Source organism: Zootoca vivipara, chromosome 1 (genome assembly GCF_965207765.1).
Source record: "Zootoca vivipara chromosome 1, rZooViv2.hap1.1, whole genome shotgun sequence".
NCBI lineage: Eukaryota > Metazoa > Chordata > Lepidosauria > Squamata > Lacertidae > Zootoca > Zootoca vivipara.
In genome coordinates, this window is record NC_142582.1 from 83,052,545 (window position 1) to 83,075,670 (window position 23,126).

Consider the following 23,126-nt stretch of genomic DNA (forward strand, 5'->3'; position numbering starts at 1 on the left):
GGCGGGCTTTCTGCGGCAAGGCTCCTTCGCACAGCCGGACCTTACTCAGAGGTCCCGGTGTCAGCACAGGGGGCGGGGCCTGCGTCAGGAATGATCTGGCGCGCGGGGGCCGCCTGTCGGTTCCCATTCGCGCAGCGGGCCAGAAGGGGGCGGGGCCTTTCTTGAGCGTGCGCGCGCAGGCGGGGGCGGGGCTGTCTCTTACCGCAGGTGTCTGGCCGAGGAGGAGGGAGCCGCTGTGTTTTGTGCCGCCGGTGAGTGTGAGCTCCGGCGGCGGCGGGGGGCGGGAGGGATAGTAGTTAAAAGGAGGGCGGGAATAAAGGAGAGGTCGGAAGAGTGCGGAGTCGGGGAGGTTCGGCGGGTGGGCTTTTTAGATAGGCCGAGTTGTGAGGAAATAAAAGAAAGGCGGCCTTGCTGCTGCTGCTGCTTATTATTATGCTGCTTAAGCCCCGAGTTTTGCTTCAGGATGGGGAGACTCCATACATATGCCTATGCGGCATATGAGAGAGACCCCAACCACGTTCTCTGTCTTCCCTTCCTCAGGCTGCAGCGTAGTTCCGAGCGTGCACGGATTTCGCTCCCGTGTATGTTTCGCCTCTTCTCAAGAGATTTAAGAACGGGGTGGGGGTCTGCGTCTGTGAGACCAGACCGCTGACATTGCAGGAAGTTCCGCTGGATTCAGTGGGAGTTCACTTCCAGGTTGTCGGCTCGGTAGCTGTGCTGCTGCATCATCTTCCAAAGCAATAGTTCTCCCCGAGTATTATTTTTTTTGGTAGCTAGATTTATATCTTGCCTTCACTCCCTCCAGGAGCTCAAGGTGTGGCCTGCACACTTCTTTCCCTCTCCCATTTATGTTCACTGGCCCAAGGTCACCCATTGAGCTCCATGGGCTGGATATGAATCCTGGTCTCCCAGGTCTGAGTTTGACACAGTAACCATCACACGTTGGGAACTGAGAGTAGGTTGCCTGAGGCCGTGCAGCATGTTCATGAGTGAACCTACATACAGAAAATAGGGCTTACTTTCAGGTAAGTAAAGTCTTAAGGCTGCCACATTCACATCATACATCTTAAGCACTATGATACCACTTTAAACAGTCACGGCTTCCCCCAAAGAATTCTCAGAGCTGTTTTTTGTTATGTGTGCTGTGAGTTGTTAGTGGAGCCGTATTTTTCTCAGAGCTACAATTCCCAGAGTGGTTTAGTAATCAGTCCCTCTTCACAGGGAACTATAGGAATTGTAGTTCTGTGGGTGAAATAGGGGTCTCTTAACAAAACTCTTAGCAAACTACAGCTCCCAGAATTAATTTTTTAAGGAGAGGAGCCATGATTGTTTAAAATCGTATCATAGAGCTTTATATGTATGATTTGAATATGGCCCAAGTTAACATTTGAACTGGGGTCCTGTGGCTTATAGGCAGCCTATTATCTGCTATGTTCTATCACCTCTCTAGAAGCTGTGGATGTCTTAATGTGCTTAATTATTTCTTTATATTTTAAAACAGGAAAGATAGCTAAATCCTTTGCAACAGGGTCTGGAAGATACTCTAAAGGATAATGGAAGATAAAAGGCAAAGAGCCAGAGTGCAGGGGGGCTGGGCTGGACCAGTTAATAACAGAGCAGCTTCTCGTGCAGGCAAGATCATGTTTTTGTTTTTATATAGATGTATATAATTGAACAAAATTAAAAGTGTCGGTTTTCTTTTCCAGTCCTAAGCTTGGATCTGTATAATGTTCTTAAACCCCTTAACCTTAGGGGATAATCCTTATTAATACAACTTTGTAGACTATTACCAAAAGGCATGTTGTATCCTCTATCCTCCTCCTTGTATAAGAAAGCATGTACCATTCCAAACCAGATCAGAGAGAGAGAATTGAATAATCTTCTTTGTTCTTCAGACCTTGGGCCCCAACAGGTCTGTATGCTTGGTTTGGTGGCATCTCTTCCTGCTTTTCAAACAGGACTACAAGTTCCACCTACAGCACAATATGTGGTGATCATTCTGCTGAATTTCTGGCCAAAAATGAGTAGAGTTTGACTGGGTGGTTGGCATAGGGTGTGTTCTGCTTGTGTGAGAGAGAACTTGCTGTTCAAAAAGTCAGTGGATCCAACATTTCCCTCTGCTATTTCAATATCTGGGGTTCTGCTTAATAGATGCTGCTCCAATTTTTCCTATGAAATTTTCCTTAGGTAAATAACATAAGTAAACATACTAACTGCCTAAAGTTAGTAAGCATACTAATTTTAGTCTGCCTGAAGAACTATGTACATAAACCTTTGTGCTTCCTAGGGATAATCATCTGGGGTAAAAAGACAATTATAAGACTGACTTCAGGTTTGAATAGTATATGCATTCAAGGTACCCATTGTAACCTTTCATTCTTTTGCATTATGTATAACTTGGTTTACTATAGAATTACTATTTGTCTGTTATATTAAAAGTACAGTTTATTCAGGTACATGAATACTGCATAAAATTTAATCAGGCTTTCTTTATAAGCCATCACTATTAGTTTCATTTTCTTCATATTTATCAAATTTATCATGCACTTCTAAAAACAAGGTTTGCCCAGACTGAAACCAGCTTCTGCTCTTTCACGCCAGCTTATTTTTTGATTTGATTTGATAAATGTATTTCCAAACATTTCCCAGTTTCTTTCACATGTTGCAGAAGATGGAGAAATCTGAAGTAGGTAAGAAGCAAGAGGAGTCTGAGGCTATGTTGTGGAAAGGCTTTGCCACCGCGTTGCAGGGGATATATGCTTGGTAGAATTGCAGACTTCCTTCCTTGGCTAGATACCTGAAGGTGTTCTGTACTCTGCAACATTTGAAAGCACCTTTCCAACATCAAGTCCTAACTGTGCTGCTTGTTTTGTCAAATTCAGAAGTAATGTAGTGCTATCATCACTTACATTTCCGCCTTTGCATCTTGGAGTCAACAGATTTGTGACAGCATGAATTGGGATGGTAATAAAATTAGGTTGCCCTGTACGTTGTCTACCCCTAGTTCTTTAAAACGTATTCAGGAGGACAAAAAGAGATACACCAACTATGCTAGCAAGAAGAGGGCCACAAACAAAGGAGGCTTGTGACAATGAAGGTTCCCCATATATAGCAGAAATGTGTCTTACTGTTGCATTTGAGAGTTGTACTTTGTTCAAATAATGGAATTGTAATGATCAAATATTGAACATACTCTTATATAAAAGTCTTTTCTGTTATAGTTTTAGAAATAATTTTGGCAGAGATATATAAACACCTTGTCTCAAACATTTTGTTCAACATTGTAAAAGAAAATATTTCATAATCCAATTCTATCTCCATTTTGTGGGGGGTGGGGAGGCTAAAGGGGGGGTGATAGTTCCTCCACCCAAATGTTTGCTAGACTTTCATGTCTCTGCTTGTATTATACCTAAAGGTTATAGAAGGAAAGCTTCGTCTTGTAGTTATTTACATGGGCAGTCTTTGAAGATTTAGATACATGGCACTTGTGCAGTGGATTATTTATTTCACATAGTAACAGTTCTCAAAAACTGGTATCTTCTTTGTGAAGGGATTTGGGATCTTCGGCTTTGGGAGTCACTCTCAAAGCTACATTTCTGAGGTTCTGTTTACAAGTGTGCCGGGAATACCAAGCCATGTGTATTAACTAATTTGGCTGGTTCTTTCTCTTTCTGTCTTAGCTTCTGGAACTTCCAGTCGCAGGAACCAAGCCTTTGCAAGCACAACACAGTCCCGGGTGAGAAGAGAGGAGCAGCTTCCATCTGAAAGGCAGTTTGTTTTTAAAGCCCCAGAAGAGGTAGAGATTAAATAGCTGAATTCTGACAAGACAGAAATGCTGTTCTAGGGTCTGGGTATAAGGTTTGTTCTTGAAGGGGTTGTACCCCTCTTGAAGGAGCAGGTTTGTTTTCTGGGTCTACTCTTAGATTTGGCATTGTCACCAGAGGCTCAGGTGTCCTTAGTGGTACAGAATGCTTTTTCCCAGCTGCAGCTGCTTCTGGATGGGAAAAGCTTCTGACCACAATAATCCATTGTCTGATAACCTCCCAATTGGATTACTGTAATGTGCCCTTGAAGACTATTCGGAAACCGCAGCTAGCACAAGATACAGCTGCTCAGTTGCTGAGTGGAGTAACCAGTTGGATCCATATTTAATTTTGTTCTTAAACAATTACATTGACTGCCTATTCTTTTCTGGTCTGAGTTTAAGATACTGCTAATGACTTATAGTGCCTTGGGTGACTTGGGGCTGGCATACTTAAAGTATAGCCTCTCCCTATATAGTTCTGCCTTGGTGTTAAGATCTACATTGACTGCCTATACTTTTCTGGTCTGAGTTTAAGATACTGCTAATGACTTATAGTGCCTTGGGTGACTTGGGGCTGGCATACTTAAAGTATAGCCTCTCCCTATATAGTTCTGCCTTGGTGTTAAGATCTACCAGGAGGCTTCTCCTTAGCAACCCACTACCGGAACCGTATGTTATGCATTGGTGTAGGAAAGGGCCTTCTCTGTGGTGGCACCTTGATTGTGGAACTCCCCTCTGAATTTCAGCATGGTCTTACTCTTTTTTCCATTTAGACTCCAACTTAAAACATGGTTGTTCACTTAGGCCTTGGGAGGTTGTTAATACTCAGTTGGATTTTGTAGTCTACTATTTAATGATGAATTGTAGTGTGAATTTTATTCTGTTCATGTTTGCTATGGATTGTTATTTCTAACTGCAGTTTTACCGTTTCCTGCCTGAGAACCTTGGATGAAGGACAAGGCTAGAAATATTTTAAATAAATAACATATACTGTCCAGCTCAAAGGCTGCCAATGCTACTTATAGTAACCAATCAATGAAAACTTAAGACACATGCAGGATTATTACTGGGTTACCAAATTACCCCTTTTTAGCTGACTTACCTGAATGTGCCTGCTGTACAGAATGTTGTTGTTTTTTCCCTTTAGGTCGTGCGTAGACCCCCAGAGCCCAAAAGAATAGAGTAAGTACAACTTGAATTCATTGTAGAATGTGCTCTTCTGACATATAGTGATATGGACAACACCTTCTCTTTCCTATTAGCTTTTCCATGGCAAAAGAATGGCCTCAGTGGTCATTTAGTAGACTTTCTTTCCCCGGCCCTTGTTGGTATTCTGAATTGTGTATGCCTGCTCAACCATATCTGATTGATTTTCTCTTCTTCCTGGTTCTTAGGAATCAGGGTGTGTATGAGATCAGCACATCTCCATCAGGAATATCTCGGTAAGCAGATAAAAATTCTCCTGTTATTATTGCAGAATAATGCAGTCGGATTCTGGCTAGTACTGAATCGGCTGACGCATTGGTGCTATAGAAAGCGTGTACTTCAGTGTACTGAATTTGGACTACGCTAGACAGTAATGCAGGGAAAGGCTCTTGCTTCCCAAGTTTTACTTGCATATTACCTGAATGACTGGAAGCAGAAATGGCTGGAAAATCTCTGAGCTAGCTACTCCGCTGATCTTCCTGTGAATCACTGTATTTTCCCTATTTTCTCTTCAAAATATGGTCACTTTTTAACTATATATTCATTTACAAAACTATTTATCTACCGCTATGTCATAAAAAATATCAAAGTGGTTTATAACAATGTCTATATACAATAAAAACAATGTGAAAGCTAAAATCAGAGATCATCAGCTAACTGTTAATTAAAGGAGCTTTCTTTTTTAATTGCCTGCATACGCTTGGCAGCATAGAAACATTTTCAAAAATAATATTCTTTGGGTATGCCATAAAAGTTTCATTTTCAGTATCTAATGTTAGAGTTACTTTTCCAGGTTCCTAAGGAAAAAAACACTGATAGCAAGCTTGTCTGTTGAAGGTGTCTTAATACAATTTTTTGGTAAAGAGATTTTAAGAAGTCATAAACTGCTAACTAGCTTTGAATGACAGCCGTGTGTCAAAGGTAGCACTTGCACTTAAACTGAAATGCATTTGTACATTAAAATGCTTGGGAGACAGATCTCACAATGCTCCTGTATAATCCAGTTTTTCCTGTGCTAGGATTCATTTGATTCCTGGCTTCATTGACTTAAACGAAGCAGACTGGATGTTTGAACAACTCCTCCAAGAGATCCCCTGGAGGCAGAGAACACACATCAGGCAGGGTAATGGTACAGTCGTTCTCGTTTAACTGCCCACTTTTACTGTGGCCAGGCCTGCTGTTACCTTGGCATCTGCCAGGACTCACTAGGCTGAAACATTGCTTTAGCCCCAGCCCCTTTTTCCATTGTCACTGCTGGCTGTAGCAGTTTTGGAGTCATTGGAAGCTCATGCACCCCTGGACGAGCTTACCTGGTGGCAGATGATGTGGGAGAGAAAATACAGTAGTTCCCGGCCCATTATAACTGCCTGCTTCTGGAGGAAAAAGCTGGTGGCTGAGGCCATGCAACTGTGAAGGGTCCCAAGCAGGGGGAGGCACTGAAAGTTGGGGAGCACCAAGGTCGGGGAGCACCAAGACCATTATTGCTGTCCTTTCCCAATCCTTATGTGGGCGTTCTAAGGATGCTTTCCTGCATATTTTGAAAAATAATAGAAAGTTCCTTCTATTCCTCATGGCTTACTGGGGCTGCTCAGACATGCTCTCTCCCAGAGAGCAGCTTGAACCTGCTTTGTTCCTCCCTGGTGCTTTCAGCACAGTGTGATTGCTGAGCCAAGGGTTTTCTAATAGCTTAGGATCACGGTTAACCACAATCCGTAGCAAAAGTGTGTCCTACAGTTACCTGCCCCTTGAACAGAGCCTGACAAGATTTTGGGTTTGACACCAAGGTCATAATTTGTGCTTATCACCAAGGGTCAACAGTGGCAATTCTGCTTCATAGAGTTTGATAGGCTTTCCCTAAAGGAAAACCTTCAAATACATGTCCTAGTTGCAGCTGTGGTGTACCAATATATATTATTATTATTGCAGGCAGAAGTATGCTCTGTTAGTTTTGTCCACATGGGGGCAGTTGTGTTGTATCTTTTTATAGTCTTGTATTGCAAGCAAGATGACACAGCAGATAATATGAACAGCCTACAAAATCTCTCCCTTGGCCACATCAAACAAGTCCTGAAGTGTCTGCTTGGTTCAATCACTGGCATCTTCAGGTAGGGCTTGAAATGCCTCTTGTTTGAAACCCTAGAGAACTGCTGCCAGTTATTGTAGGCCAGCCAATGTGATGTCCTCCAGTTGTTGCTGGACTTCAATTCCCGTCATCCCTTACCATTGGTCATGCTGGCTGGGAATGATGGGGATTGTAGTTCAACAAACATCTGGAGTGAACTATGATGGCTGCCCTTGATGCAGACCATATTCGGCTAAGTAGATCGATAGGCTTTCTTTCTCTGTGTAAGGAGTGTTTTTTACTGATCTTTGAGTAAATGCAGAGAGAGTAATTGCAGATGGAACTGGGGAGGAGGAAACTTCATTTATCAAGCCACCCACCAAGAATCTTAACCAGACTACTTTGGTCAATGTATGGTTTACTTATATTTTGTTTTTTCTTTCTTTCTCTCTAGATCTGTCTTATGATGAACCCAGACTCACAGCTTGGTATGGTGAACTTCCATATACTTACTCCAGGCTAACAATGAAGGCAAATGCTGATGTATGTATATATGCCTGAACATATGTACTTGCAGAACTTAAAATAACTTTGCCTACATACAATACAGTATTTTTCTCTGAATCTCACTATTAAAAGTGAGCAGTACAGCTGTTGTGATGCCACACTGGGCTCTTTTGGAAGGATGAGTAGGATAGAAGTTTAATAATATGATAGCCTGCTGACTTTTTCCATAACTGCTGGACAGCAGTTACTCCTTGGCTACAGGAGAATGCCTGTTGCCTTCTGAGGTTCTTTGTTCACTGAGCTCACTAACAGGGGAATGCTGCAGTGAAGGGGGGAAGTGGAGAGAGAATCATACATCAATCAAAACACTTGGTATTACTGCTGTCAGGTGACATGTTAGAAGGGGAGATCAGTGTTAGTTCTCCCATCCCAGGTAGGATTGCTTTTACACTTGAATTTCAGACAGCTTAAAATACGTCATTTTGCCTAGGGTACACCCTTGATATTGTGGTATTGATACAGCACTGTAAGTTCTTCATTAGGGGATCTCTTAACTTCTCCAGTTGTTCATTAGTTATGGGTCATGAAATTTAATAGGCTTGAAACTAGTTTAAATATTTTAGTGCAGGCACACACATTCAGTGAGTGCTATGAGCAATTTTGCAGACTCCAGGTAGGTGGTACATGATTATTATTTTAAAAAAATACTATGGTTGGAAAATACAATAGGTGTAGTAATGCCAGGCTCTCTGATTTTCATGAAGGAATTTATATGTTAAGATTAGCACCACGTCAGATTGTGAAAAACAAAAAAATTCCAGCAACTCAACTGGAAGAGGTTATGAATATGTGTTTAGAATCAAAATGCGAATAGCTTTTTTTTCTTTGCACATGTGACTTGCTCATGGAATTTTATTTTGAAATAAAGTTAAAAATACAGACAATAGCAAAGTTCACTATACAGCAAGAAAGGAATAAAGAAACATGGTATATCATGTTTGAGAAGCAATTAGAATAAAATAGCGTAATAAGCATGGTAATATATGGATGTGGGTGTGTTATTAGTAAGCTTCAAAGAAGAATATGTAATGGATTCGGTTCTTGACAACTCTTAGAGGCTGAGCAACTCTTATTTCACTTTGATAAACTAATGTGTAATATATGTGCATGCTCAAACATAGCAAAACCAATTTCTTACTCTTCATTTTCCAAAATCATACTAATTAGGTTTGTAAGAGACAGTTCATTAACTTTTCCTACCTTTTCTTTTAACTAGATGCTAAATTGGTCCCCTTCATAGTCCCACTTATCTTCTTCTACCCTTTCCTTACTACTTTTCCCTTTTTCAGCACAATACAACAAAATTATTGGAGGTGTGTTTGGCACTATGAAAATACAGGTTATTTGGCGAGGAGTATGTATTTGTGTGAGAAGTGCACAGATACCAGCACAGCTTTAAAACTGAAGTGCACAAGAGTGCCACGTTACACATGCCCTTTGCTATGCTGCTGCATTTGGCTTTCTGTTTCACTGCCAACCTGACCACATTGGTAGAAGTGTTGGAGTAGCATTATGAAGCCTTGACTGATGGCATAGCCCCCAGGCATGTTTTTTAATGTCAATTTAATGCATATGAACAAACTGCTGAGAACATGGCACGAGCTGGCGTGGAAAGTTCTGGAGCAGTTGATCCATTATTCATTGTTCTCTAACAATGGATTGAGATCAGTTGGTCCTTTTGCCAGCTGTTCCAAGCCTTTCAATGCCCTGAAAATCTCCCTTGGATGCTTTGCATTTTTCTTTCATGCCCCCATCTCTCCCTCTGCATATGAGTTGTACTTCTTCCTATGTTAATCCATTTTTTCTTGTCCATTTTTTTCTGTGGGAACAAACTTTCAGTGGCACCCACTATTGTCCATGCTGAAAGATCGCATTGAAGATTTCACGAAGCACTCCTTCAACTCTCTGCTGTGCAACCTGTATCGAAATGAGAAGGACAGTGTTGACTGGCACAGTGACGACGAGCCTGAGCTGGGAAGAAACCCTGTCATTGCCTCCCTCAGCCTTGGTGCCACCCGGGTCTTTGAGATGAGGAAAAAACCTTTGCCTGTGAGTGTGTTGGCTTTTCTACGTTGTAGAGAACTGTGTAAACCAGTTGAAAGGCCTTTACAGAGTTGACCTTTATTTTGTTCATTCTAAATTGCATTGTGTAATATGGTTTCTATGCAGATAGCAAGTAGTCCCTGGGCCATTGCTGCTGGTGGCATACAAGATTCTCTTCCTCCCCATTTCATCCTCACAACAGCCCTGTGAAGTAAGTTAGGCTGAGAGACAGTGACGGAGAGACAGTCACCCAGTGAGCTTCATAGCTGGCTGAGGATTTGAACCCTGGTCTCCAGGTCTTTGTTCAACACCCATAACTACTACACCACACTTCTAAGGTGGGCGCAAAGAACATTAACTGTTTAAAGCTAGTCTCAGCTGCTTTTTCGCATCTATTACTCCTGCATAGGAGTGATGATGTTGTCTGACGGTAGTGATTGTTTCTGTAGTGCTGTAATAGGAACACGGTTGTCCATGTATACAGGCAATTCCCCACTTACACGTGCTTGACTCACGTGCAACCGCATATACGCATGGAGCCGGGAAATAAATAATTTGATTTAAACTGCAAAGGGACACGAGAAGGGCAAAAATGGCCCAAAAAGAGTGCAAAACAGCAAAAAAAATGGCACAAAACAGCGGGGGAAATAGCTAGTAAGTGCTGCTGGTTTTTTTAATGGTTTTCAGAAGTTCGGAAGATGTTAGAGGTTTTTTATATGGTGTTCCCCACTATATGCCATTTCATGTATACACACAGTAACCGGGAACATAACCCCTGCTTAAGTGGGGTTGCATTAGTAAATACTGCAATTATGGATGCAAAAGAGGTCTCTGCTATGTTTTCTAATTTACTCGGGCCTAACTTGGTTCAAAACATTGCATTACTTGGTCTCTCCATGAAATAAAATCTAATGGAAAACTTGTTTAGCTGCATTTTACCTTGAAACCGTCACTCTTTCAGCTAGCAAAAACTGTTTTAGGTTTCTTTCAGACAGGACAAGGAGGAAAAAAGGGGGAGCTATGTTTTGTGTGTAAAAAGGCGCTGTGGGAACAAACTTAATCTGGAAGAAGTATAATTTTTTCACTGGCTATGGAATACTGAAGTGGTCATCTTGGGGGGGCCTATCAATCACTACTGGCATTTCTGATTATATGTTTAGTTGGAATTGCCCTACTCTGCTCTGTAGTTTGGTTCTTTAGAGTTTATTTCTATGCTTCCTTTCAGCCAATAAAGGTGTTCAAGGCAACTCACAAACTTTACCAAAAATACATAATTTAAGCCATAAAATGCAACTTATAAAAATAACAGCATAAGAAACTACTAAAAACTAAATAAATAAATAAAATTTAGCTTGCGCCTTTAGTGGACAAAGGCATGAGTAGCTTTTATAGGAAATACTCTGGCCCCTCTTCAGTTTTTTGTTCCTGCCTCCACCAAGCAGTTACATTCCACTTTGGCTTGGCTCCTTCATCTTGGCTTGGCAATTTTCTTCTCTTACTTCACTCTCTTCTTCTTCTTCTCTTCTTTGGCGATCACTCATATCCGAGTAAGACTGTCTTCCATAAACACGATTTTAACAATGGGTCCATAAGTGACTGTGGAGGCCAATTCTGGATCCACACGTCCTTCCAAAGTGGGGACATTGGTTTCCAGGCAGGAGTTGATCACGGTGTGGATTTGCCAAGTGTGCCTTCCTCTTAGCAGATTTCTCCCTTGCGTCCTGAGATTGAGTTTCTTCAAAGCCCATGACACCTTTGGTAAAGCCTGTTCTCCAACTGGAGCGCTCGCAGGCCAGTGTTTCCCAGTTGGCAGTGTTTATAAAAGATTTGCCTTGAGACAGTCTTTAAACCTCTTTTGTTGACCACCAGCATTACGCTTTCCATTTTTAAGTTCGGAATAGAGTAGTTATTTGGAAGACAATCATCAGGCATCCACACAACATGACCAGTCCAACAAAGTTGATGTTGAAGAATCATTGCTTCAACACTGGTGATCTTTGCCTCTTCCAGTACACCGATATTAGTTCGCCTGTCTTCCCAAGTGATGTGTAAAAATTTTCGGAGACACCGCTGATAGAATCTTTCGAGTAGTTGGAGATGGCATTTATAAGTGGCCCATGTTTCACAAGCATGTAGTAAGGTTGGCAGTACAATAGCTTTGTAAACAAGCACTTTGGTTTCCCTGCGAATGTCCCAGTCCTCAAACACTCTGCACTTCAATCGGGAGAAAGCCGCACTCGCAGAGCTCAGGCGATGCTGGATTTCGGCATCGGTGTTGGCCCTTGTGTAAAGGTAACTGCCTAGGTAGGAGAAGTGATCAACATTTTCCAATGTTACGCCACTGAGTTGGATTTGTGGCACTGCAGAGGGGTTATTTTGTACTTGTTGGTGCAGCACTTTGGTTTTTTGGATGTTGAGTGACAGGCCAAGCTTTTCGTAAGCTTCTGCAAAGATATTTAGGATGGTTTAGAGGTCATTCTCTGAGCATGCACACACTAAGTTGTCATCAGCATACTGAAGCTCTATGACGGAAGTTACAGTAACCTTACTTTTTGCTTTCAGCCTGTTTAGATTGAAGAGCTTTCCATCTGTTCAATATATGATTTCTACTCCTGTGGGGAGTTTCCTGTCAACAAAGTGTAGGATCATGGCAATGAAAATAATGAATAGAGTTGGGGCAATAACACAACCCTGTTTAACACCTGATCCTACTGTGAATGGTTCACTTTGAGAGCCATTGTTATCTGCGATTGTTGCTGTCATATTATCATGGAGGAGCCGAATGATGTTTACAAATTTATCCGGGCAACCAACTTTCAGAAGGACAGTCCACAGAGCATTATGATTTACAGTATCGAAAGCCTTAGTCAGGTCAATAAATGCCATATGCAGGGGTTGGTTTTGCTCTCTGCATTTTTCTTGAAGCTGTCGAGCGGTGAAAATCATGTCCACTGTCCCCCTAGAAGGCCGAAAACTGTTGGGATTCAGGAAGGGTCACCTCGGATTCAGGAAGGGTCACCTCGGATCCTTGCAAGAATTTTGCCGGCCGCAGCTAATAAAGAGATGCCTCAATAGTTTCCACTATCTGTTCTGTCACCTTTTTTTAAAGAGATTGATAATTTTGGCATCTCTAAAGTCTGCTGGGATTTCTTCTCTTTCCCAGATTTTTTCGATGAGCTTGTGAAGTTGTTGTGTAAGTTCAATTCCACCCACTTTGAAGATTTCGGCAGGTATCCCATCAGGTCTACTGGCTTTGTTGTTTTTCATTTGGTTAATACTTCACTCTACTGTTCTTTCTTTGTATAAATACAACAAATAAGGATTAGATTCCTCCTTCCTTTCCCTCCTCTCCATGGACTGGCTTCTGAGAGGCGAGCACAAAGGGCTTGCCGCCCATCTACATTTTTTTTCTTGTTGGGGGGAAGTAGTGGATGCTTCCACCTCCACTCTAGGAAGCATTGGGTCGTCCTCCATAGCAGCTGTGGTGTACACCGAGCTCTACAGCCCCCCAGGCTTTAATATTTAGCCCTTACAGAGGTGGCATCGGCTGGGGTGACTTCTATAGGGTCTTCTATAGTGACAGAGTGATTCTCCAGTTAGATCCTAACTTCCCAGGGTGCTGTCTTCCTCTCAGTCTTGTTTGGTTTGTAATGTTTATTGATTGGTTTTTATAAATGCCTCATTCACATGGCCCAATAAGCCATAGTTAACCTTTTTAAAGTTGTTCTATCATTGCAGTCAAGTGGTGTATAAATTTAATGAAACAAACCAACCATGGTTTAATAGTGAATATGCTTCCTCCAGTGGCATGGGTCTTTCCATGTAACACCTGCATATTTCAAGCACGTCATAGTATGGCTTGTTGGGTAGCCCAAATCAAGATCATGGTCTGTTCGTTTGAAATGAACCATGAGCAATAAGCCAGAAATCAATGTTTGTTCTGTACTGAAGTGACAGACACACAAGCCCCTTAAGCAAGTTGGCATGGTGAATAGCCCGAGGCATTGATGCTTCTGTAAAATGCTGGATTTATGACCCAGAGTATTATTTAACACAGATATGTAACTGAGTCATTTGTGGCTCCTTGCAAAGTCTCTATATACATGCGCTATTATGCATACACAGAGTATAGGGTTCTAAAAACTAATGTGGATTCATTGCATGTACTGTTCACTGTGGCTAATTTTGTAAAGAGGCCTTTAATTTTAGAAAGATCCTGGTATATCCAAGATTTTGGTTTAAGCAGTAGGTCCTATGTTCTACAGAAATTCCCTGTTCCGTTGGGAAGTTTTGCTGCAGAGCCCTGCATTTGCTTAAAGAATTAGTCCAATGCAGTTAACCTACTAGCTTTAAATCTACACTGCAGTGTAAGCTATGAAACTGAACTATAATAGCTAGATGGCAGGCAGCAGCTCTGCTGCTTTGCTGGTAACCAAGGAAACAGCTGCGAGGGGTGGTGGTGGAAGGAGGAGTTGGGTTATATATGTGTTAGATAACAACGTCCATGATACTCTAGAGATACAAAGAGCAAACATGGTTGGAAACTCATCCTCTGTTTAACTTTGTCTACAAAAGAAAAAAAGAGATTTCAGAGAGCAGGAACTGTAGAGAAAGGCTCTTGCTTTGCTGATGAAGCATTAATAGTGCACTCCTGCACATGTTTCCTCAGAAGTAAGGTCCACTGTGTTCCCTAGAACTTACTCTGGGGTTGATGCCTAAAAAGGGAGAGTTGTTGTGGGTTCCCTGTAAAGGAAGAAATGGGGCAGTTTGAAGGGAAGAGAGAGATCTAAACTTCTAGGGTGAGTTTATATAGTGATGGAGGATTTCTGGACTTGCATTTTTTTCATTGTCACCTGCTATTATGGAGCAACATCTTGTGCCCGATCCCATGTTAGCCCTGCCATCAGTGGAAAATGATCTCAATCAAAATGTCAAGCATAAAGAGTTGGTGGTGTTTCCTATGACAACAGCAAGTCAAGCAGCTGCTTCCAATGGGGGGGAAACCACCCCCTACTCCGCACAGAAACTTGGACCCGATATGTGTGGAATATAACACTTAACTCAGAATTGGAGGGTCATAAGAGGAATAACAAAGAAAAATGGGTTTGATTCCATATGGTCTCCACTTACTGTATATTGTTTATTAACAATAGTATCGTACTCTCCCTTCCCTCTTAGTCACAGCAGCCACTAAGTAAAAATTATCTTCATGCTTTAGATGAAGTATACCTGTAAGCCACTTGAGAAAATGTCTGCCATTCTGAGCACTTTTGGAGAAAAGCAGGATATAAGTGCTGGTGGTGTTGGTGGTGGTGGTTTTCTTGTGGTTAATAGTAATAGAATGCATGCATGATAACAGTGCAAAATTGGAGAGCCTGGCTGGTATGCTCACAGGGATGCAGTCATTTTGGATAAAATCTGCATTAGGTGCTTCCTATGTCAGCTAAATTGCTTTCTTAGATGACTGCTCTTCCGCCTCCCTCCCACCCCCTGATTGATGCCTGACAGAATATCCTGCCAAAGCCATCTGGGCAATTGTTTTGCTCAGACACATCATCTAGCCAAGTCTGTGCTGCACAGCACGTTGGCAACCTTCTTCTGGGCCAGATCATGCATCGTTGATGACTCTTTCATTGTTGACTTGCATTAATCAGCACTAGCCCCAATTGAGAGCTCTGCTGACCCTAAACTTAAAAAATAGCCTGAGATATATATGTTGGGAGGAGCACAATAGAATTGGCAGTACTAGCCTGCTCCTATACCCCTGCTTATATCACACATATACAGAGCCATATATCTTTCCCCAATGCTTTCCCCACTGTACAGGTTGGTTTTAATTATTTGTTCATTACATTTATATGCCACCTTTTTCTCCAAGGAGTTCAAGGTGGCATACGTGGTTCTCCCACACATCAGTTTGATCCTCACAACAACCCTGCAGGGTAGATTAAGTAGAGAGACAGTGACCAGCCCAAGGTCACCAATGAGCTTCACGGCCACGTGGGGATTAAACCCTGGTCTCCCAGCTTTCAACAGTAGAAGTATATACTCCTGAGGTTCTTGGAGATGTTGGTAACCATTGTAAGCAACCCAATCTTGACTGTTTCTGAAGCATTTTAAGCATCAAGTGGATGGTACAAATACATGAATTTCAAGGAGTGCCTTCAGTTTCCTTGATTTCTGCCCCCTGTCCAGGCCAGTTGCTGGATTTTACCCAAATATACTTTACCCAAATATACTTCTCCAAAACACATGTTTTTGTGCCTGCTGTTTCTGGTACAGATCAGGAATGGGGAACCTGCAGACATCCAGGTGCTGTTAGATTCCAACCCCCATTGCTGAGCTTCTCATTCAAGAACTCCAGATAATGTTCAGGATTCCTTGAAGCAGAACCTTGTTTGAAAAAGATTACTATAGTAAGTCAAAAGCAGGGCCAGATACATATAGGTACAGCAGGTTAGCTGTAAAAAAAAGTGGATAGCTGTGCTGAGAATTAGATGAGGGAGGGAAGCCTGCATTCCCTCAGATGTCATTGAGCTACAACATCAATCATGGTTTTGGTAAACTGCCCCAAGAACCACTGAAGTGTGGAGTATTAGTGCCTTAAACAATTGATCTGACTGTTGGCCAGGCTGGGTGGAACTAATGGGGGTTGTGGACCAACAAACCTGGGGGCCACAGCTTCTCCATCTCTGCCTAACACATTCCACCCGACGAGATGGAGTTATCCCCTCCACACACAGCAAGAGTTGATATACAGGCAGCTCCCAATGTAGGTGCATCCAATTGACGTGTGTGTTGTGCCAAACCCAGAAGTGACATTAAAAATGGCAGAAATTGCCCTAAAAGAGTTAGGAAAGCCTTTGCAAGTGCAATCCCAAGATGCTTTCCACCATCCTTTGAGGCTTTGTGGAGAGTTAAGAGTTTGAGAAAAGAGGTTTGGAGGGAGCAATTATGGTGGAGTTTAGTGGTCTGGTAAGTACTGCTGGTTTTTTTCCAAGGGTTCTTCAAGAGTTTCCATGGCATTAGAAGGTGTTTGCAAGCTTTCCCAATGGTGTTTCAAATCTATGTGTGCGGTGCCTTAGAACATAACCCCCGCGTAAATTGGGAGTTGCCTGTATACCGGTGTGGCATAGCAGTTAGCATGTTGGATTGTTGTTGTTTAGTCGTTTAGTTGTGTCCGACACTTTGTGATCCCATGGACCAGAGCACGTCAGGCACCCCTGTCTTCCACTGCCTCCCACAGTTTGGTCAGACTCATGTTGGTGGCTTTGAGAACACCGTCCAACCATCTCATCCTCTGCCATCTCCTTCTCCTTGTGCCCTCAATCTTTCCCAACATCAGGGTCTTTTCCAGGGAGTCTTCTCTTCTCATGAGGTGGCCAAAGTATTGGAGTCTCAGCTTCACGATCTGTCCTTCCAGTGAGCACTCAGGGATGATTTCCTTAAGAATGGATAAGTTTGATCTTCTTGCAGTCCATGGGACTCTCAAGAGTCTCCTCCAGCACCATACATCAAAAGCATCCATTCTTCGGCGATCAGCCTTCTTTATGGTCCAGCTCTCACTTCCATACATCACTACTGGGAAAACCATAGCTTTAACTATATGGACCTTTGTCGGCAAGGTGACGTCTCTGCTTTTTAAGATGCTGTCTAGGTTTGTCATTGCTTTTCTCCCAAGAAGCAGGTGTATTTTAATTTCGTGGCTGCTGTCACCATCTGCAGTGATCAAGGAGCCCAAGAAAGTAAAATCTCTCACCGCCTCCATTTCTTCCCCTTCTATTTGCCAGGAGGTGATGGGACCAGTGGCCATGATCTTGGTTTTTTTGATGTTGCGCTTCAGACCATATTTAGTGCTCTCCTCTTTCACCCTCATTAAAAGGTTCTTTAATTCCTCCTCACTTTCTGCCATCAAGGTTATGTCATCAGCATATCTGAGATTGTTGATATTTCTTCCGGCAATCTTCATTCTGGCTTGGGATTCATCCAGTCCAGCCTTTCGCATGATGAATTCTGCATATAAGTTAAATAAGCAGGGAGACAATATACAGCCTTGTCGTACTCCTTTCCCAATTTTGAACCAGTCAGTTATTCCATGTCCAGTTCTAACTGTAGCTTCTTGTCCCACATAGAGATTTCTGTGTTGGATTAGGAACCATGTTGTATTAGGAACCATGGATTAGGTTCAAATTCCCACTAAGTAATGGAGCTTGCTGGGACACCTTGGGAAGTTTCTATCTCTCAGGCTAACCTCACTCAACTGTTAATTATACACTGGCTGTACATAATGTTTCTCTTTTCAGGAAGAAAACAATGACTATACTTATGTGCAGAGGGTGCATATACCATTGGATCATGGGACGCTGCTTATGATGGAAGGAGCAGCTCAAGAAGACTGGCAGGTGAGACTGTTTAAACTTAAGTGGAAATAGTTCACCTTCCCCCTGAACTCCCCAGAGTTTGATGCCATTTCTTCCCCCTGGATTTCTACATGGCATAATCATTGGGGAACCTAAGATTGAAAGTTAACAAACAAATAAAACGCCTTCAGGAGTGGGAATTATGGAGAGTTGTTTCCTATGGAATTGGACTGCTTCTTGTGCAACAGTCAACAATTCACAAAGCTCCAAGATTTTACTTTATAATTTTATAATATCCTTTCTGATAAACCAGTAAGAGTGGGATAGAAACCTCGTAACACTTCACTTAAATAGCACTGCATGGCAATCTCACGTGGCAATAACGAATATGAATATTGGAGAAATAACTTTCAAAAAGCAAAGCAAAATGAAATTGAGTTTTTGTTTGTATTTTTTTTAAACAAAAAAAGCTTTGAAAAAATATTTAGCCTTAAAATTAAGTCCAGACTGAAGTTGTGAGATAGGCAAGAATATGGATATTTTTGTATATACTTAACAGTAAAGTTTTGTGTATGGATAGCATATTAACTTTGTTTTGGTTCTTTGTTTCAGCATCGCGTACCCAAGGAATATCACTCCAGGGAAGCCCGTGTAAATCTGACATTTAGGACAATGTATTCAGACTCTGAGGCAATGCGCACATGAATGAAATGTTCTGTGGTACTGTGCTCTTGCTATGAGGCCAGAGATTAATGCTGGTTTGGGTGAGACAAGCCTGATTTCAGTTCAGTATTATGATGCCAGCATTTGAAGGGAGAGAAGAAAGAGGCTGCTATAATGAGAGCCTGTAACAGTTGCAAGTTCCCAGTGATGAGTGATGCCTTTTTCTAGTACTGTACTGTTTGCTAATGTGTATGCTTGGTGGTAAACAATTTTTGTTTTATTGAAAAACAAATTTCCCTGTAGAGCATTAATTTTAGTATGACTGGTTTGAATCAAATATCTTGAGTTCTTGCTAATCTGCAAGCACCACTTCTAACAAGTTTTCCCTCAGGCAAGCTGAGAGAGGATTTTCCTGACAGAGGAGAATGACTACATTTGGGCTTTTTGTTTGTACTGTGCTACATAAAAATTGGTTATATGAATAAGAATCTTCTCAGTTAACCCCAGAGGGAATAATCAAAGCACAACTTGAGGTACTGCAGTAGCACACCTAAGGCCTGTCTCCCAAAAACCTGAAGTGTATGGGAGCACAGTACAGTGGTGCCTCGCAAGATGAATTTAATACATTCCGCGAGTCAATTCGTTTTGCGAAAAATTCGTCTTGCGAATCGCAGTTTCCCATAGGAATGCATTGAAATTTCTTTTTTTCCCCATAGGAACGCATTAATTAAATTTCAATGCATTCCTATGGGAAACCGCGATTCACAAGATGAATTTTTTGCAAACCAATTCGTCTTGCGAGTCACCATCAGATCGCAAGACGCATTTGTCTTGCGAAAAATTCGTCTTGCAGGGCATTCATCTTGCGAGGTACCATTGTATGAAGAACTGACTCTCCTGAAACCATTAAATGCCCCAGTAATAGAATTTGGAAACTGTATCCCTGTCTTCAGAGCCCTGTGCTATGTACTGTATACTGGTTCTCTCCATATTGTTAATTGATACATTGTTGAAAAATTCCTACTATCCCAACTTTATTCTCAAATGTATTCTAATGCATTTGGAGAGTGTCCTGGCCTCTACTAGGAGCATCCTGCAGCACATTCTTCAAAAAACCTCTGTACAGTATGTCTACTCGGAGTACCCTGGCATTGAAGATGCTGCTAAGTGGCAAGAATTGCCTAATTGCACTGAAATGCATCTCACACAGCAGTGGAATGAATACACAGCTCCATAGTGGTTTGGGGGAAGCAAGGGTTTATGCTGCTTATCTTTAAAGCATTGCTTCCCACCCTGTTCTCGGGGTCCATTCAGTATACTTTTCAAAGGCAACACATAATTGGCAGGTTGTAAGATTTGGGAATGATCCACCAAGACCAGTCAGGGCAGGTAGCTTTTATTCTTGCAGAATCTTGCTTTGCTTGCCAATAGAACCCTGAGTGCCACCAATGAGAATCAGTTGCAAAATGGTGCCAGACATAGAATTGCAGAACAAAGTGATCTGAGTACATACTCAGTCTAGGAATTGGTTTTCAGTGCCTGCGCTTACATACATACCCTTTCACAGGTAAATTGTCTCCCGTTTCCCAAAGCTTTCTTGATTTCAGTAACTTCACTTAGGGTGAAAATAAGGCTTTTTACCATGACGAGTCAGAAACCCTTCCTGATCTTTGGATTACCTGGAAATCTGCCTGCAGATTCCAACCTACTTTATGCTTGCCTTGATCTATTCCTGCTGCTTAGGGGTATGTTTCACTACCAATTCAATGGTAGCAATGAAGTTATCCAGGTTTTTTTCTTCTTACTGCCTTGTGGTTATAGGTGTTAGTTGTTCATCGGCTGTGCATTACCCCTGCCTAAATACTGTCCACAGTAATTATTGAATCAGCAGTACTTGTAGGCTAGATCTATGACTATTATTAGTTTACCTTAAGGAAGATTCTATGGAAGGAAATCCTGAAAAGGAGGTTCAAGGGCCCACCTGAACAGTGAATGGGATTCTGGGGATGTTTGGGACAGGAAACATTCCTTCTATGAACTCTTAGCTTTAGGATCCAAGGCTCGTTTGTGTCAGTTCTTTCCCCTAATGGTCCCTATGCCTCACCCCACATTCTTATGGGGCTGGGTTCACCCATCTGAAGCCCTTCAGAGGTTGTTTTGACTACAATGCCCATGAGCTGCTGCGAGCATGGCCAAGGGTCAGAGATAATGGGAGTTTCAGTCCAACAAAATTTGGAGAGCACCTTGCTCACTACCCTGGTGTAAGGATTGCTTTAGTGTCCATACTAGGGGCTAAATTAGATAGTATGTATGTTACATAGTTTGGCCTGGCTAATTTAAAATAAGCAATGCAGCCTGGGGAGGGGATAAAAAACATGACAGGAGGAGATGCTTTATCAAAATCAGCCTCGTCCTCTGCCCCCTGAGCCTACCCTTTGCAATAGGGGGAAAACTCTTGAATATGTCTAAGTCCCAACTCTTCCATACTTATAGCATGGATTGAGAACCTATAACCCTCCAAATGTTATTAGACTACACTGAGAGCCAGTGTGGTGTAGTGGTTAAGAGCGGTAGACTCGTAATCTGGGGAACCGGGTTCGCATCTCCGCTCCTCCACATGCAGCTGCTGGGTGACCTTGGGCTAGTCACACTTCTCTGAAGTCTCTCAGCCTCACTCACCTCACAGAGTGTCTGTTGTGGGAGAGGAGGGGAAAGGAGATTGTTAGCCGCTTTGAGACTCCTTCAGGTAGTGATAAAGCGGAATATCAAATCCAAACTCTTCTACTATTGGCCATGCTGGCTTTGGCTGATAGGAGTTTTAGTCTCAACAGCATCTAAGTGGTCATAGGTTACCCATTAGAGTGAGCATCCCCTGAGCACTGTAAACTGAGCTGCCACCAAGAAGCATAGCCCACATCATTGCTTTCTATATTGGCACCACACATTGGGTTTTAAAAGTCTTCCTTCAAATGCTGCCTTTGGGACTGAGGCACTGTGCATGAAGATATGCAATCAACATAGGCTTTATTATTTTAATGAGAACTGTAACCTATATATGAAATGGGAAAAGTTCCAGTTGTTTATTTCAAATATAGTTTGCAGCTGTTTCTATGGCAATTTGCTTAAACAAGAATTTATTGGAATTGGAGGTATACAAAATCCTTCCATTAATTAAAGATTAAACTGATGGATGAGTTGTGTATGCTGTTCATATTGTGCAAGATAAAAATGTCATACTTGCAAGAAACACTCCACTGAAGATGTGTTCCTAGAAGGAACTTTGTAAGAAGTTGCCATCTGTCAAGGGCTCTTGACTGTTTCAGCTTTAGAATAAGAATTAAGTTGTACACAATGATTTTTTTTTAGTTCTTTTAAATTCTAAAGCCCATCTGTCTCTGAATGCTATCATGATTCTTCATTGCCCCAAATTGAAACATGACATTTTGATACAAGATGTATCTATTCAGAGTTTATAGCTTCAAACTGTAGAATTGAATGTGTTTGTGTGGCCCACTTAGCAGAACGGTCCCACAGTTCTCCTTGTGTGGTTGATCAGTTTTCAGGGATTGTTCTTGTTGAAGCCGTGTTGTAAGGCCAACAAGACGACACACAAGGATATGTCCCGCTGGTCAGGAATTGGAAAACGGCATTGTAAGCACAGAAGAAGCAATGGCTCTTTGCTAAGGCTTCATACTAAGGCATGGATTCTGTAGCAAAGGAAGCCACTTTGAGGTGCTTCATGGTATTTTTTTGTTCTAAGTAGTAAATCCAGACTTTCTAGTTCTCCAGCTTCTCTACCACTACCACTGCTCCTCTTGCTTTTCAAGCATTTGTGTTATCAGATTAATTCCTTTGAAATCACTCATGTGTTTTTATCAAACTGCCAGGCTGGCACCATTCCATCCATTCCTGTTAACCTTGTTCAGAGTACAGCCTGAGTGATCAATTTGGCCAAGTCACCTGATGTGCTACTGCAAGTACCATGGCAGAAAAGAGGCTAAGGAGCGCTAGAACTAACTAAAACACAGCACTGCCTAGCCCAAGGCAGCATATTTCATCCCCTATGAATGGTAGAATGACAGATGATGATGATGAGTGCCCGTGCAGCCGAAAATAATCAAGTACTATCAGCATTTGCTTAACTAAACACATTGATCACTCACTTTGCCTTTTCTGGTCATAAACATTTTCAGCTTGGAAATAGAAGCTCTTTTACCGGGTGTGATTTTGTGTGTGTGTGTGTGTGTGCTACTTTTAAACGCCCTGTTTCTATAGCAACACATTTTGTTTGCTTCAATTGTGGACCACTGCCACACCCTCTCAAGCCGAAACCACTTCTGTGAATTTCTGTGTCCCAAGATTTTTCATATGAGCTGGGGCTGATTTTTGCTGCATTTGTTTGTTGCTAAATAAACACTTC

General features: G+C 42.0%; 1 protein-coding gene across 2 annotated transcripts; it reads left to right on the forward strand.

Annotated features, from left to right (window-relative positions):
• The first annotated feature begins 195 nt into the window (after nt 1–195).
• Nucleotides 196–21,897, forward strand: ALKBH3 (alkB homolog 3, alpha-ketoglutarate dependent dioxygenase). 2 transcript variants are annotated; one of them, XM_035116032.3, is made up of 10 exons: nt 196–251; nt 1,502–1,632; nt 3,681–3,796; nt 4,953–4,987; nt 5,200–5,247; nt 6,031–6,134; nt 7,528–7,616; nt 9,480–9,689; nt 17,987–18,085; nt 18,656–21,897. In XM_035116032.3, exons 2-10 carry the CDS (start codon nt 1,554–1,556, stop codon nt 18,746–18,748), a joined length of 873 nt encoding a protein of 290 aa, XP_034971923.2. In that variant the 5' UTR covers nt 196–251; nt 1,502–1,553; the 3' UTR covers nt 18,749–21,897. The 2 variants fall into 2 exon arrangements, with proteins under 2 accessions (XP_034971923.2, XP_060130711.1); XM_060274728.2 differs by having other exon boundaries at nt 3,681–3,736.
• Nucleotides 21,898–23,126: the final 1,229 nt, after the last annotated feature.

Coding starts and splice junctions, on each gene's coding strand:
- ALKBH3 (XM_035116032.3), top strand. CDS start 1,554: ATGGAAGATAAAAGGCAAAGAGCCAGAGTGCAGGGGGGCTGGGCTGGA. Junction 3,797..4,952: donor TTTTTAAAGCCCCAGAAGAG/GTAGAGATTAAA, acceptor TTTTCCCTTTAG/GTCGTGCGTAGACCCCCAGA. Junction 5,248..6,030: donor TCTCCATCAGGAATATCTCG/GTAAGCAGATAA, acceptor TTCCTGTGCTAG/GATTCATTTGATTCCTGGCT.